The following is a 15,170-nucleotide window of genomic DNA, read 5'->3' as shown; positions in this document are numbered from 1 at the left end:
GAAGAAGAACAGTCGTGGCAGCGAAGGAGAGGAAGTTAACAAGTTTTTAATTTATATCATCACCACTTCCTGGAGCCCAGAAACTACCCACAAACCTCTGCGGTAAACGTTCACAGTGGAGAAATAAAAGTCACGTGATCGTCAGACGATTGTTCAGAGTCCATCACTCCAAAGAAAAGTCTTCATCCTGAAGCGTCTCTTCGTCGTGTTCCTCAGACTCAGAGTCTCTGAGGCCGGACGGGCTCGGCGCTGGCTCGGGACGTCCCGCCTCCTCCTCCGTGAGGTCGGGACCTGTCAGTGGCTCTTTGAGTTGGGTCTCAAACGTCAGGCTGTCGAGTTCGGCGGTGACGTCGAGCTCCGGCACCGTCGGCGGCGCTAACGTCTCTCTCTCAGGAAGCAGGAAGTCCAGCGGCTCGAGGACCGCGGGGAGGTCGATGCAGCCCAGACTGCCGTACCTGTGCAGCTGAGTGGCAGGAACACCTGCAGAACAACACACGATGAGTTCAAACGTCGCTGTATGTCTGAGCGCCAACTTCAAAACTCTGGACTGACAAGAACCAGTTCTGCCAGCGCCCCCCAATACTGAAGGGCTGCACTCATCAGCTGTGGGGCTGAGCGTTACTAATTTAATCTCTCTCATCCTGAGAAACTAAAAATGTTTCACTCGTCGTTTTATCATCTCGCTCGTCATCCGACAGTCTGAGTCTCCTGAGACGTTTGTGTCCGTCCGGGCTGCAGGTCTCCTCAGTTTCTGGTCTGAGAGTCTTAGGTCAGTCTGAGTCCAACAGACCAGAGCAAACAGGAGACGCTTCCCCAACTTTCAGTTTCCTGAACTCTGGAGGAACACAGTGACAGCTGAGAGGTTCAAAGTTATGAGGCTTGAATTTGGATTATTGAGCTGCTGAAATATGAGAAAAACTAAAAGAAGGAATCTGATGATCAGAAATGATTGAATTTGTTTCACAGTTCTTGAGAAATACCAACACTCTCTGTGAGCTCTTTGGTTTTAAGATCTGTGATTCAGGTTCTGATGTTTGAGATTCATTTCTCTGAATCAGACTGAACAGCGACCTCTGCTGGAAGATGTTTCTGTTAACGGCTGAATTCTGCTCTGCCTCTTGATTCTTTAATGTTTTTTGGGCTTCTGTTCAAAGCTGCATTACTGTGACGGTTTCTGTTCTGAGTCAAGTGAAGAAATCAGGATCCTCACCCAGGATGAGGGCGAGCTGAGCCGGCGGAAACAGGACCTGCAGGCAGCGGTTGAGGAACGGCAGCAGGTCGTCGGCGTACGAACAGCAGAACTGGACGAACAGCTCCTTCTCTCTGCTGCTGAAGGCCGACTCCTCCGCCCGGTGGAACACCAAAATCTGACGGGTCACCTGACAGGAAACAGAGCAGACAGGACCTGAAGCAGTGTGGCTGCGGCTGTCAGGTGTGCACACCTGTGTGAACGCAGTAAGCAGTGCAGAAACATCTCAGACTTTCTGTTGTGAGGTTGATCTTCTATAAATGACAGTCTGACCGTCGTCATGGACGTCTCAGGCTGAATGTGCAGATCAGAACCCTCACAGACCTGACGCGATGACGTTGGATACGTGGATCCACAGATCCAGACTCACCTGAAGGAACCTTGTTCTCGAGAGCCTGCTCACCTTCTTGAGGGCGTCTTCCAGACATCTGGTGACGTCCTGAGCCAGACCGACGGGGCAGCAGAGCCGGAGGTCGTTGAAGGCGGTCAGGATGTTGTTGAGGAAGCAAGCCAGCGGCTGGAAGTCCAGCAGGGACATGGGGGGCTGCAGGGTGCCAGGCTGGATGCTGGGGGCCACGGGAGGGATGGTCCCTCCCAGCACCGTCGGCAGGGCGATGAGCGTGTACAGGTTCATGTCCTCCTGGAATTTGTCCACCGCCTCCTGCACGGCTGTGAAGAACGTCTCCGCCGCCACCCGCTGAAACATCGGCGCCAGCTGTCCGCGGAAGTCTGCCCCCACCCTGCTGAAGGACAGGCCGAAGTACATGCACTGACCCAGCAGGGAGTCCAGGCGGCCCCCCACGCCCCGCTGCAGGTCCCTCTCTAAAGTCTCCAGGAACTCGGCCACCTTCTGCACCACCCAGCCGTGGAAGATGGCAGCCTCGTTCACCGCCATCTGCCCACCGGCGGGCGGTACCAGCGGGTCCTCGTCCGAGAAGATGGCTCTGTACTGAGTGATGATGTCGAACAGGTGGACCCTGCACGCCTCGATGGTTTTGGTGATGTGGAAGTAGGGGTCGTCTTCAGAGATGGCGGTGAGGATGGAGTTCAGCCAGGTGCCTCGCGCCTGCAGGAACTTCACCCGAAGCTCCGCCTCTGTGAACACGTCCATCCTCCGCAGGTAGCCAATCACGCGCAGGCAGACGGGCAGCTGAGAGTTGCTGCGCAGCTGCTGCAGCAGCTGGTTGAGCATCAGCTGAGTCGACTGGCGCACTTCACGCACGATACCCTTAAGACACGAGAGTCAAAAATCATTCATCAATGAATGGATCAACAGGAAATGAACCTGCAGCTCTTCTACAATCAATCAATCAATCATTCCACTGTTTCATCGTTCAGCGTCACTGAAGATCATTTTTCACTGCCAACATATGGATGAATTATTGTTTCTCTTCGTCTCAAATGTCAGAGTGGAACCTAAAGCTCGAGGTGATTTATTCTTTTAGTCTTAAACACGGTATTTTCAGGTGGACCTGGACTCACCTGGATGACGGGGAGCGACGAGTGCTTCTTCTCCAGCCTCTTCACGTACGCTGCCAGCTCCAGAGCCTCCTCGTAGTAGCCGTTGCGAACGCAGGTGTCCATGAGCTGAGGGATCTCCAGGATCTCCAGGATCTCGGTGTGGCGGTTCAGCGTGAGGCTGTTCATCCTGCGACTCGCTCCGATCTCCTCCGCCTCCTTCATGAAGCCCCTGAACACAAACAGACGGAGTCACACGGAGAGCACGTTTTACATGTCACGACTTCTTCCGTGGTCCGACTGGAACCTCAGTCTGGACGTGATGTCTCTGTCAGTGGGTGGATTAGCGGGATCCTGAAGGGTCAGGGGGCCCCTTGTCCGAAGCCTCCGTTGGAAGGTGACTGTTAACATTTCTCCGTACGTACCAACCATGTCGATGGAGGACAGACGCTCCGTGAACACGTAACTGCTGCCAACTGTCTCAAAATATTCAGTTTACTGACATAAAGAAAAGCAGCAAATGTTTGTTTGACATTTCAGCTTGAAGAGTGAGTCAAAATGATCATCTCAATAATTTCAGCTTCACTTTCTGTCAGTGGACAAATTAACGGAGACGGTTCGGTTATTATAGTCTTATTCCACCTTCACCTCTGAGCGGCACTGACCTGCATCTTTCCCCGAAGCTGGGCAGTTTGTCCAGCAGCCGGGACACGCTGCTCTCCACTCGGCCGAAGTCCCGGTAGATGTGCTCGGTGCAGTCTGCGGTGCGGATGAAGGTCTGGTAGTTGGAGAAGGCCAGCTCCCGGGTCTGCTGCAGGATCTGAGCCCGCTCCTCCGCCAGCCGCTCCGGCTCCCGGCTCAGCTTCTCCACCCCGAAGGAGCTCAGCTCGGACAGGTAGGCCGCGAAGTCCGGGTTGTCCCTCCAGCTGTCCGGGAAGCTGTCCTTAAAGATCGACGCCAAAATACTCTCATCCTCCACGTCCACCGCCGCCATGTTGGACGGCTCCGACTCGAAATAAAAGTATCGCTGCTGCAGGCGCGATGTCAGTGAAACAGACTCATTAAACCGGTTTAATGACTGGTTGTTTATGCGTGAGCAGAGGTAAAAAGAAAAGTTAATTCTGTTCCCTAAAGGTCTACGAGTGAGACTGCCAGTGTTGACAGCCACTTCCTGGTTCCTCTGCGTTCTTCTTCTTCTTCGTCTTTCATTGCATCCATCTGCGGTGTTATCGCCACCTGCTGCCTCATCTCATACCGTTGTGTGTCGCTGAGGCGCGTGAACTGAAAAGCCTTTTAAGTGTTACGAGTTAAAATGTATAAAATACACATATCACCACGTCATTATTTTTATCATGTAAGTGAGTTTTCTTTGTGATTTCATTCAGTTTTCATGTGCAAAACTCGTGAAATTATTGTGCTTTTTTATGTGTACTTGTTTACTTAGTTTACTAGAGACATTCAGTTATTTCCAGTAAATCCTATGTAGGAGCACAGTACATTCCTCTTACATTTTTCTTGTTTATTAAACTAATACGTAGTAAGGTCGCGGCATATACTTGTTAATAAAGTTTTTTTAAAGTAAGGTTTATGACGTCAGCGGAAGTAGATGTTTCTCTCTCAGTTGCTAAGCTGCAGCCGAGGGGTAACGACACTGTCAACAGGTTTGTCAACAGCAGCTGAGACAGATTAGCGGCCGACGGTTTTACGGTTAAACTTAAACCTCCTGCTCATTCAGATGATCACCTGCCGCGGACAGACGGAGGTAAACCGACCAAGCCCTGTTTTCTCTTTGTAACGTAACCGCTGAGACAACAATTAAGCTTAATTAGCTAACCTATGCTAACTGGCTTTCATTAGTTAACTGCTAGCTAACGTTAGCTTATGTTCTTAAACGGCAGCTAATTCACCAACAGCGACCAGTGACTTTAAATCCAACAAAACTAACACGTGTAAAAGGTTCTTCATTAATGTAACTTAGTAATTAAGATGGCTTTACTGTTTCAGCTACTTTTTAGTCATTTACATTGAGCCTCTGGGTTTCTCGCGTTAGCTAATCTGTTGTGTAAAGTGACGCTTGATAAATTACTTTAACGGTGTTTCTTAATAAGATTAATAAACATTAACTTCGCATTACGTTAGCGTAAGTTACTCACGTTATAATGCTCGTGTTTTCCAGATACACCTGTAATTCTGTGACCTGAGCTGAAGTTTCACGTGTTTATTTTGATAAGAATTGACATAAAAAGGTTTAGACAGGCTCACAAACTGTTCACCTAAAACTAGGACCGTAATTTCAATAATTCAGATATTTGAGAGTCTCGACTTTTGATAGCTGCTGTAGTACTAACGTTTGTGTGTAAAGGTCTGTCTGTAGAGCACAAACACCTCATCTTCACCTGTCCAAACCTTTTCATCCTCACCTGTCCAAACCCTTTCATCCTCTAGTTTCACTAAGTCTGACAGGTGAGAAATGTCAGTTCAGCCAAATGCTGTGTGCATCTATGTTTTGGTAAAAGCTGTCAAAGCATTAAAGTAAGATAAAAGGTTTGAAGACACAGATAAAGACACTAATGCCCGTGGCTCAGTAAATCCATTCATTCAGCTCAGATCAAGAACAGAAAGTCTTAAGAAATCTGCAGCCAATCGTTGACTCACACATTGTTGCACGTATTGATATATTATTGATATATTGATATAATATTGATATTGCATGTGTTCACTCACTCACACACACACACATCACGCTGGGTGTCAGCAGGTGTTTGTATCTGTGCCTTTCTGCAGGTGGAGGACACTCAGTGCAGACAGTGAATGAGACGCTGATGTCTGTCCTCGCTGATCCTCACTGAACTTGATGAATTAACCTCAGCAGTGGTCCAGCACTTCAAACAAAGCAGCCAGTCTTCCAGTGTGACCAGTATGGCTGCCGCCAACACCACCAAGATCTCATGGCGACTGCGTGAGTACGAGCTTTGTTGTTCCTGTTAAATGTCTTCTTTGATTCAGACTGAAATCACTGATATGACACTGATATATGAAAACAAACCTGGTTCTCCAGTTATAATAGTGTGTGACCACTGGGGGGCAGTATATCAGAATGAGGTCTGCAGCTGAATCAAACCACAACAACACAGCCAACAATGGAAGAAAGTTTGGAAGACAAACGTATATTTGTGTTGTGAAAAGGGAAGTTCGCTGCAGATGTTGTCGTGTCTCGTGTCAGAGGTGATTTGACCCTGACCTGATAGAGTCTTAGTCTGCAGGTCACACAAAGAACACAAAGAAGTCAGTGAGTAATGACACCACCATCGCTGCCTCTTGTCTGAGGGAGCTGCTGAATTCAAGCTGTCGGTCAGTGCAGCTCTGATGCAACACCAGCAGCTGCAGCATCTCCACAGGCAGAACACCACCAAATTTGTCCCTCGTGTGTTGTTGTACAGAGGAGTTCGAGGCTCACTCCAGCACCGTTTCCTGTCTGGCTCTGGGGAAAAGCTCCGGCCGCCTGCTGGCCACAGGGGGGGAGGACTGCAGGGTTAACCTGTGGGCCGTCAGCAAGGCCAACTGCATCATGGTGAGACGCCGTCACTGCGCCGCTGTCTTTGACCTGAACATGAACGCCACGCCACGAGAAAGCTTAGGAAGCATGGAACAGGCCACTGTGTGTCCTGACTGTGTGTGTGTGTGTGTGTGTATGTATGTGTGTGTGTTGTCTCTCAGAGTTTGACCGGTCACAAGAACCCAGTGGAGTGTGTCCAGTTCAACATGTCTGAGGACCAGATCGTCACTGGTTCACAGTCTGGATCGATACGAGTCTGGGACATGGAGGCTGCCAAGAGTGAGACTCTGTCCGTCCGTCTATCTGTCCGTCCATCTGTGTGTGTGTGTGTGTGTGTGTGTGTGTGTGTGTGTGTGTGTGTGTGTTTGTGTGTGTGTGTCTGTCTGTCTGTCTGTCTGTCTGTCTCAGACTTCAGTCCGTCTCTGAATCCTATTGGTTGTGTTTCCAGTTGTTTTGTATCAGTTAGCTAACTGATTTACCCAGGATGCTCAGTGAAAATGGCGTCTTTGACTCTGTACCTCAGTCCAGATGTCTGTCAGTGTGTGTCAGTCTGTCTGCTTGCTGTCTTTTCCAGTTGTAAGGACCCTGATGGGACACAAAGCCAACATCACCAGTCTGGGCTTCCACCCGTTTGGAGACTTCCTGGCCTCGAGCTCCATGGACACGAACATCAAGGTAGACTGTGTGTTCATGTGTTTGCCTGCTTTTGTGAGGACCAGTTTGAGTTTGAGATATTTTTGGACACTTTTCATCGTTCAACATACTTTTGTGTCTGCATCTGTAACACCTGGCGGCCAGCATGATGAACTGCTTTGTGTTTGTACTGATGAGACATTCCTCTGGTTTTTGTTTTTTTTTTCCCGCCATTGGATCGTGTGGTTTCCTGTCCGTCAGCTGTGGGACGTCCGGAGGAAAGGATACGTGTTCAGGTACACGGTAAGAGCTGCGAGTGTTCAGAGACAGACTGTGAATAAGACTGAAGGCTTTCCTGTAACATCTAACAATGTGTTTAGATCATATTGAATCAGCTGCTGTTTGTGTTGCAGGGTCACACTCAGGCAGTGAGGAGCGTCGCCTTCAGTCCAGACGGGAAGTGGTTGGCTTCAGCCAGTGACGACGGCACCGTCAAGGTACGGACTGACCTGAGTCACCGAGCTCAACTGAGCTGACAGTCAGTCTGACTCAGTCACACACACACACCCACCCACACACACACACACACACACACACAGATGCTCTGTGTCCTCCAGTTTGACTGATAAACCTACAGTGAGCAGCTGATTAGTTTTGCCTTTTGCTTGTTTTATTGAACCTTTTTAAACATGAAACTTTATATTTGTGAGTTTTTTTAAAGATTCACATCTTCAGTAGGAACCATTGAGCTTGGAGCTGGGAGAGACAGACAGGAAGTCAGACAGTACTGAGAGACGGACCAACATGCTGTTGGTTTGAGTGTGAACATGAGATTTAATGATGAGAAGAAGAATATAGAACGTGGACAGACTGATGCTAAAAGCTGTCGCTCACACACATCACGTGTCCACGTAAAGACCAGCTGTGTGGTCATTCCGTCCGTCGTAACAGTGACAGAGTCTCGGTGTCCTCTCTTGTCTCTGCCAGCTGTGGGACCTGATTCAGGGGAAGACCATCACAGAGTTCACGTCTCACACTGCAGCCGTCAACATCGTCCAGTTTCACCCCAACGAGTACCTGCTGGCATCCGGCAGCTCCGACAGGTACGATGATGGTCACGCTGCTGAACGAGGACCACGACGTTCGAGGCAGACATCGAAAGGATTCATCCAATATTTTAAAAAAAAACAGTCATTTCAGCTCTCTGTCAGTCTGTGAACGAGTTCCTGCTCTTCTCACCTGGTTTCTCAGGTTTGCTGTGAATGTTGATGCTGTTTTGTCGTGACCACCTGTGGGACCTGAACTCATCTCTGTGCTCAGTGTTGGAGGCTGTGCTGCGTTCAGGTTCACGCTGGCTGTTTGCTCTGTTTGAGTTTGTGTCTCTGTGTCGTCTGCAGGACCGTCAAGCTGTGGGACCTGGAGAAGTTCACGATGGTCGGATCAATGGAGGGAAACACGACTCCGGTCAGGTGAGTTTTCTCTCAGCGTAACAGGCTGGAGAAGGTGCTGCTGTTATCTAACCCCTGACCCCTGACCCCTGACCTCTGACCTCTGACCTCTGACCCCTGACCCCTGCGGGTTCAGGTGTTTATGTTTCAGCACGGACGGCAGCTGTCTGTACAGCGGAGCCTCAGACTCTCTGCGGGTCTTTGGCTGGGAGCCCGACCGCTGCTTCGACGTGGTGCCGGTGGGCTGGGGGAAGGTGTCCGACCTGGCCGTCTGCAACCAGCAGCTGGTGAGTGAAACATGGCCGTCCACTATAAAAACAGCATTTACATGAAGCCTCCGAACGTCCCCTCAGACCTGTCTGCTCGTCCTCCTCCTGGCAGATCGGTGTGTCTCACCAGCTCTCCAGCGTGTCGTCCTACGTGGTGGATCTGAAGAGGGTGAAGAAGAGCGGCGGCTCCAAGATCCAAGGAATCATCAAGGACAACCAGCCGCTCACAGAGCCGAAGGATCCCAAAGGAACCGCACTGCGCAAGAACTACGAGAGACCTGCGACCACCTGCAGCTCACAGAGGTACGACAGCTCCAACAACACCTTTTCTTAGGTTAGCTTAGCTTAGCTTAGCTTATTTTATCTTAGCTTACCTTATCTTTTTTTAACTTAGCTTAGCTTACCTTATTGTATCTTAGCTTAGTTTAGCTTAACTTAGCTTATTTTAGCTTACCTTAGCTTACCTTATTTTAGCTTATCTTAGCTTAGCTTAATATAGCTTATCTTCCCTTATCTTAGCTTAGCTTACCTAAGCATATTTTGTCTTAGCTTACCTCAGCGTATTTTAGGTTGTCATATCTTTAGCTTATCTTACCATAGCTTATTTTAACTTAGCTTAGTTTAGCTTAGTTAACTTATTTTAGCTTATCTTAACTTAGCTTACCTTACCTTAACTTAGCTTAGCTTAGTTTAGCTTACCTTAGCTTATTTTAGCTCATCTTATCTTACCTGATCGTAGCTTAGCTTAGCTTACCTTATTTTAGCTTACCTTAGCTTATCTTAGCTTAGCTTAATATATCTTAGCTTAGCTTAGCTTATGTTATCCACTGTAATCCTTCAGCTCAGTGAGGAAACATCTCTCCGTTTTGAACTGAACCTTCAGTTTCTGACATTTTATCTAGAAAATGATTCATCAAGTCTTCAGACTTAATTTCACCTCCAGAGAAGAATGAGATGTGATTCTGATACTGCGCCTAAATAAAATCTTCCTCCGTCACATGTCGTGATGTCATCAGGGTGAGGGAGAGGCCAGACGCTGATAGGCGGAGCCCCGAAGGGGAGAGGCGGAGCCCCAGTGAGGACGAGGCGGAAGAGAAAGTGTCGTCGGCTGAAATCCACAACGCAGAAGATTACAAGGAGATCTTCCAGCCCAAGAACGCCATCTGTAGGTGGACAGTCGGCGTCACGCCTGAGTCAGCTGAGCCTGTTTCGTTTTCAGATGTCAGATTGTAGTTTGTCCTCGGTTTGGTGTCCATGTGGCTCGGCTTCTGTTGAACTTTGACATTCATTCGTTCGCTTTCTTTTCACTGCACTCGAAAGACAAACTGTTGGATGTAAATGTGAAATTTTAGTTTGATGTTTTTTTTCCTCTTGGTTTAACTGATCATTACTGACTCAGCTCTCCGTCTGTCAGCTCGCACTCCTCCCAGGATATCAGAGCCTTTCCCAGCTCCTCCAGAGGACGGTGAGTCCATCATTTCATCACATCACACCACAAACCACATTACTGTGACGCCTCAGGTGAAGGCTTTTAGTTCAGAAAGTCCAGGTCTCCTGCAGCTCTCTGCCCAGCCATATTCACCGGGACACATTCCAGCTGCTATAATCAATACATTATATTACCGATGGATCACATGACTGCTTGTCTGTGGAAGGTGTCTCTGGTGGTGATGAAGCTCCACAGAATCATCAGCTGATTCTACAGACTCCTCGTCTTCATCGTGACGTTCAGCTCATTGTTTGTCTCAGACACAAACTTCACCTTTCAGAATAAAAGCTGTAAAAGCCTCAGTTCACTTCCTGCTGAAGAGCTGGAGGAGACCAAAGACAGAGCTCAGAGAGAGAAGACGTCTTCCACCGCGACGTCTCACAGTGTTCCTGTTTCTCGTGTGTCACGTCAGTGATGGACGACACAGTGAAGTTATTGTCCCGCTTTGTCTTCTGTGTCTCAGAGACTATATTAGCGATTGGCCGTCAGCTGAAGGACATGGTGTCTCATTTTCCGGACAAGCATCAGGTCAGTGAACGCAGCAGCCATGTAGCCATGTCTGATGGTGCAACACTGAAGTGCCTCTAATGCATTCTGTGTGTGTGTGTGTGTGTGTGTGTTACAGACTCCGCTGGCCTCCTCCACACCTGTCCAGAGGGTGGAGCCCACAGTGGTCTCCTGTGTGAAGCGTCCGGCCCCCTCGGCCGTCAGCTCCACGTCCTCGGGCCCGCCCCCCCCGCAGCCCCCCGTCACCACGGCGAAGTCTAAACCTCAGCCTAAAATCATCCTCAGCAGCAGGAACGAGCCCATCGGGCTGAACGTGGCCGACTTCCTTCCTGTGAGTCTGAACGCACCTCCTCCACAGAGCCGCTGTGTTCTCGGGTTGTTTGTCTCATGCTCGCATACTTTGATGATCAGATTCTGGAGGTCAAAGGTCAAAGGTCGCTGTGACCTCATCACGCTGTGCAGAAGCTCTTTTCTGTCCGTCATTCAGCAGCATCAGTGTCTCTCCGTCCTTCCTCAGCCTTCACCCAACAACAGAGCCGGAGCGCTGAGCGACGAGGAGGCGCTGTCTCAGATCAAGAAGGGTCACGACACCATGTGTGTGATGCTGAGCAGCCGACGCAAGAACCTGGAGACGGTCCGAGCCGTGTGGGCCCGAGAGGACATCAAGGTGAGACCGCTAGTGCAGCAGCACGCAACAGCCAATGAAGGAGCAGCTCTGACACCTGTTCACTCTTTAAACAGTGTGAGCACTTCCTGTCCCTCCTCTTCACTTCCTGTCTGCTTCCTCTCTGCAGAGCGCTCTGGACACTGCTGTCTCCATGAACGACCTGTCTATTGTGGTGGACATCCTGAACATCATCAACCTCCAACCGTGAGCCACACACACACACGCACACATGCACATTAAGCTTCCACCACTTGTGGGGACATTACATAGACTTACATTCATTTCCTGGAGGCTGACCTTAACCTTAACCTTAACCTTAACCTCACGCCCTCGTTGGCCTTTGACACTGACAGAGGACGGAGCGACTGTCAGCGTGTCTCAGCAGGACAGAAAACATCAGCTGTGGTGTTTGAAATGAGTTGACGTTAACGCCGTCTGTAAACATCGATTCTCTGTGAACAACAATCGTTTCAGGTCGCTGTGGAAGCTCGACCTCTGCACCACCATCCTCCCTCAGATCGACACGCTGCTGCAGAGCAAATATGAGAGGTGAGTGATCACAGAGGAAGCCTTCGTGATCTCCATCAGTCACCTGCACGCTCGCTGTCCGTCAACTGACTCTGTGTGTGGTTAGAATTTCCCAGAGTTCAATGTGACACTTGAAAACTCAAATACATGATAATTACACTGAGAAGAGCTTTGAATCCTGGGAAAGTTTGGCCCTTTGCTGCCGACACTGGTCAGTTATCAAACATGGTTTCTACTAAATGCCTGATCAACGAACAGTCTTCGATCGGACAGAAAAAAGTAATTAAGAAGTAAGAAATGTCATTTTGAAAGTTTTCACTCTTCTTCCTCACTGTCAGACGCTTTAAAGCTGAAGTATAAATACTTCAAATAAATACTCAAACTCTTTAAATACTCTGTGTGTGTGTGTGTGTGCGTGTGTGTGTGTGTGTGTGCGCGCGTGCGCGTGCATGCGTGTGCATGCATGTGCATGCATGTGCGTGCATGTGTTCAGCTACATGCAGACCGGCTGTACGTCTCTGAGGCTGATCATGAAACATTTCTGGATGCTGATCTCGGACACCCTGAAGGCGGCGCCGTCTGTCGGAGTCGACATCACTCGAGAGGAGCGGTGAGTCGCCGTCTGAGTGTCCAATCAGCATGTTCAAAAGCTGCAGAGGCCACTGATTGGACTGTTCCTGTGCCACTGATCTCAGCGCAGCCTGAAGCTGAAGATCAGCTGATCTCAAACTCACCTTCACGTCAAATATGATTGAACTCGTTTCCTGTGTTCATACACTGACAGCACAGACGCTCATGACACCTGTTCCCAACACGACTGCACTGTGAGAGACGAAGGACAAAACAGTCTGAGGGCCTTAAATCAGGAGGTCGTCTCCCAAAGTCGCTTCCTGTTCAAACAGGAAGCCTGTCCTCATCTTTGACAGTTTAGCCGTGAGGGAATTGATTCACGTTACTGAACCTTCAAAGAGTTTAAAACAGAGATTCACCAATAAATGATCAATGTGAAAGTAGGCTGAGGTAAGAACTCAAAGCTCAGTGTGGATCTCACAGACGTTCACAGATGGACGTCAGGTCAGACTTCAGGATCTCTATGGAGACAAACCGTCCTCATGTCAAACTGTCCTTTGTGTTGCTGCAGACACCAGAAGTGCAGAACGTGCTGCAAGCAGCTGAAGAACCTGAACAACATGGTGAAGAACAAGGCGACGCAGGTCGGCCGTCACGGCAGCACCTTCAGAGAGCTGCAGCTGCTCATGGTGCCGCTCGACGACGCGCTCTGAGACGCACCTGAGATCATCACCGCACGCTCGATCAGCTGACCTGCAGCAGGACGGCACCCTGACGGACAGACGCTCTGGTCACGTGACATTAAACCTGCAGAGGCCCCGCCTCCTCAGCGCAAGACGAAGAGGAGGAAGAAGAAGGTGTGATTTAAAGACGGTCTTCTCCTCTACGGGAACTACTTTTGTTTTAGACTCAGAGAAGAAGAACGACGTCGGTCTGATGCTCAGTCTGACCGACAGTGACGCTGCTTCACATGAGTCCTGAACGCAGCTCGCCACTCTGCTGCAGGACGAGCTGCGTTCATCACAGGCAGCGCAGCCGCTCAGCTTCTCCTGGCCAATCAGCAACAGCCCGTGAGCACGAAGCTCGTTTCAGTCCTGGCTGCTCGTTGTCAGACCGCCGTCACCTCACCCGCTCTGCAAAACTAAAGACAGGACGAGACAGACTGAACTCTGAGCGAGACGGCAGCGTGAAGACGACGCCCACATTTCAGAGTTAGTATCATGTCTGATAAAATGAAGCTACAGCCAGCGGCACGTTAGCTTAGCTTAGCATAAATACTGGAAACAGCTGGCCAACCAATATCTACCTGTCAGCATCACTGGTTGACTCCTCATGCAGGTTGGAGACGTTTGATTTGTTGTTGGACGAAGTTAATCACAGAGCCAGGCCAGCTGTTTCCAGGCTTCATGCTAAGCTAAGCTAACCAGCTGCTAGCTGCAGCTTCTCTCACCTAGAAGGTGGACAAGTGTTCTTCCTGAGATGTCCTGCATCGTCTCCGTGAGACTGTGGAAACAGAGCTGAAGCGATGGAGCTTTGAACGCAGCTTGTTTCAGTCTGATTCCCTCAAACAGGATCTCAGCTTGTTGGTAATCGATTACTAATAATTCATAGGACACACCTGAGTTCACCTGAGGAGAAGACGAACAGAAACACGTGATCGACACATTTAATCCATCAGACACGATGAAGGCTCTGATGTTTTCAGTCGTTTTCTACTTTCTCTCTTTTCCACACTAAGTCTGTTTTAAATGAACCGTTTCCACTGTTTAATAAAGTCAGTTGGTATTAAAGACGTCTCTTCTGTACCAGCAGGTGGCAGCAAAGACAAAGTACTGAAGTACTCTGAGTACTTCCATCCAATAGTTCACCGTGATGACAACCTGAAAACAAATAATCTGTAACGCTTCTGTTGGGGCCCAAAACAAAAAGATCAGCTTCACATTATTATTATTATTGTTGTTGTTGTTGTTGATTTTTTGTCCCTGTTGAAACCAAACGTGGACTCAGATTTAAAGTCTGAGTCTGTCAGCACATTGTTAGCTTAGCTTAGCATAAAGACAGGAAGTTCAAACCTCCACTTGACTAATTAACCTGCGTCTCATTAGATCGATGTGTTTGTACAAACAGGTTTCATTAACCCTTATGAGGTCCTTTAATAAACGCATTTGTCCCTAATGACAAAATGTCACCTTCCCAAAAACTGCTGTCAAAATATTATATATTCATATTTTTTCCACTTCGATTCAGTCTTTTAAAACTACTTCAGCCTGAAACATACATATCAAATTTTAATTACATTTTGGGGATTTTAACCCTTTACATGCCAGTATGTTTACATATTTCCTGTAGCTGGACATCAGGGGGGTTCCAGAAAGCGGGTTCTGTGAAAACTCAGAGTAAGTTCAGCCTGAGATCAGAGAAACTCTGAGTTTTCCGTTCCAGAAAGAAACTCTGAGTCAGTCACCATGGTAACAGACTCTGAACGTCACTATAAACCTGAGTTTCTACCTGTCTCCTCCCCCGTGAAGAAAGCTGTGAGACATCGATCGCCCGTTCACTCCCAATCGGATTGATATCGAAGCCCAACTGATTGGAAATTCTTTACGACGCGAGAGAATCTTCAAACCCAGATTAGACGTCCTGTCGTTTAATGTCTGTTCGAACAGCCGCTTTTCATCAAACGGTTTGATTTATTAGGATTATTAGGATTATTAGGATTAGTCAGTATTTGTATATTTCATCTTAACCCTGTGTTGTATAGTTTTTTAAGCAGTTTTATATATGTTTTATTTTTTA

At 48.6% G+C, this 15,170-nt stretch overlaps 2 protein-coding genes across 3 annotated transcripts; one reads left to right on the top strand and one right to left on the bottom strand.

Annotated features, from left to right (window-relative positions):
- Positions 1-24: 24 nt before the first annotated feature.
- On the bottom strand, positions 25-3,917 carry cog8 (component of oligomeric golgi complex 8). Its single transcript, XM_076736097.1, has 5 exons — positions 3,373-3,917; positions 2,732-2,939; positions 1,653-2,477; positions 1,211-1,379; positions 25-480 (listed from the first exon to the last, which is right to left on the bottom strand). Exons 1-5 carry the CDS (start codon positions 3,699-3,701, stop codon positions 164-166), a joined length of 1,848 nt encoding a protein of 615 aa, XP_076592212.1. The 5' UTR covers positions 3,702-3,917; the 3' UTR covers positions 25-163.
- A 409-nt stretch (positions 3,918-4,326) lies between these two features.
- Positions 4,327-14,162, top strand: katnb1 (katanin p80 (WD repeat containing) subunit B 1). Of its 2 annotated transcripts, XM_076735931.1 has the most exons (20): positions 4,327-4,469; positions 5,492-5,666; positions 6,148-6,278; positions 6,425-6,542; positions 6,838-6,938; positions 7,158-7,199; positions 7,310-7,393; positions 7,884-7,999; positions 8,294-8,365; positions 8,481-8,631; positions 8,726-8,916; positions 9,630-9,778; positions 10,028-10,078; positions 10,566-10,630; positions 10,728-10,940; positions 11,127-11,276; positions 11,404-11,480; positions 11,751-11,825; positions 12,298-12,414; positions 12,946-14,162. In XM_076735931.1, exons 2-20 carry the CDS (start codon positions 5,627-5,629, stop codon positions 13,085-13,087), a joined length of 2,085 nt encoding a protein of 694 aa, XP_076592046.1. In that variant the 5' UTR covers positions 4,327-4,469; positions 5,492-5,626; the 3' UTR covers positions 13,088-14,162. The 2 variants fall into 2 exon arrangements, with proteins under 2 accessions (XP_076592046.1, XP_076592054.1); XM_076735939.1 differs by lacking the exons at positions 4,327-4,469; positions 5,492-5,666; positions 6,425-6,542 and having other exon boundaries at positions 6,240-6,278.
- Positions 14,163-15,170: the final 1,008 nt, after the last annotated feature.

This window comes from Chaetodon auriga, chromosome 1 (genome assembly GCF_051107435.1).
Source record: "Chaetodon auriga isolate fChaAug3 chromosome 1, fChaAug3.hap1, whole genome shotgun sequence".
Lineage (NCBI taxonomy): Eukaryota > Metazoa > Chordata > Actinopteri > Chaetodontiformes > Chaetodontidae > Chaetodon > Chaetodon auriga.
Note: the sequence above shows the minus strand (reverse complement) of the source record. Positions and strands in the feature narration are given on the sequence as shown.

Excerpts from the sequence above, each read along its gene's own strand:
- cog8 (XM_076736097.1), bottom strand. The coding sequence starts at position 3,701 with ATGGCGGCGGTGGACGTGGAGGATGAGAGTATTTTGGCGTCGATCTTT. Across the intron at positions 1,380-1,652 it reads TGGAAGACGCCCTCAAGAAG|GTGACCCGTCAGATTTTGGT; the intron begins GTGAGCAGGCTC and ends GTTTCCTGTCAG. Across the intron at positions 481-1,210 it reads TCAGCTCGCCCTCATCCTGG|GTGTTCCTGCCACTCAGCTG; the intron begins GTGAGGATCCTG and ends GTTGTTCTGCAG.
- katnb1 (XM_076735931.1), top strand. The coding sequence starts at position 5,627 with ATGGCTGCCGCCAACACCACCAAGATCTCATGGCGACTGC. Across the intron at positions 6,543-6,837 it reads GGACATGGAGGCTGCCAAGA|TTGTAAGGACCCTGATGGGA; the intron begins GTGAGACTCTGT and ends TGTCTTTTCCAG. Across the intron at positions 11,277-11,403 it reads GGGCCCGAGAGGACATCAAG|AGCGCTCTGGACACTGCTGT; the intron begins GTGAGACCGCTA and ends TCCTCTCTGCAG.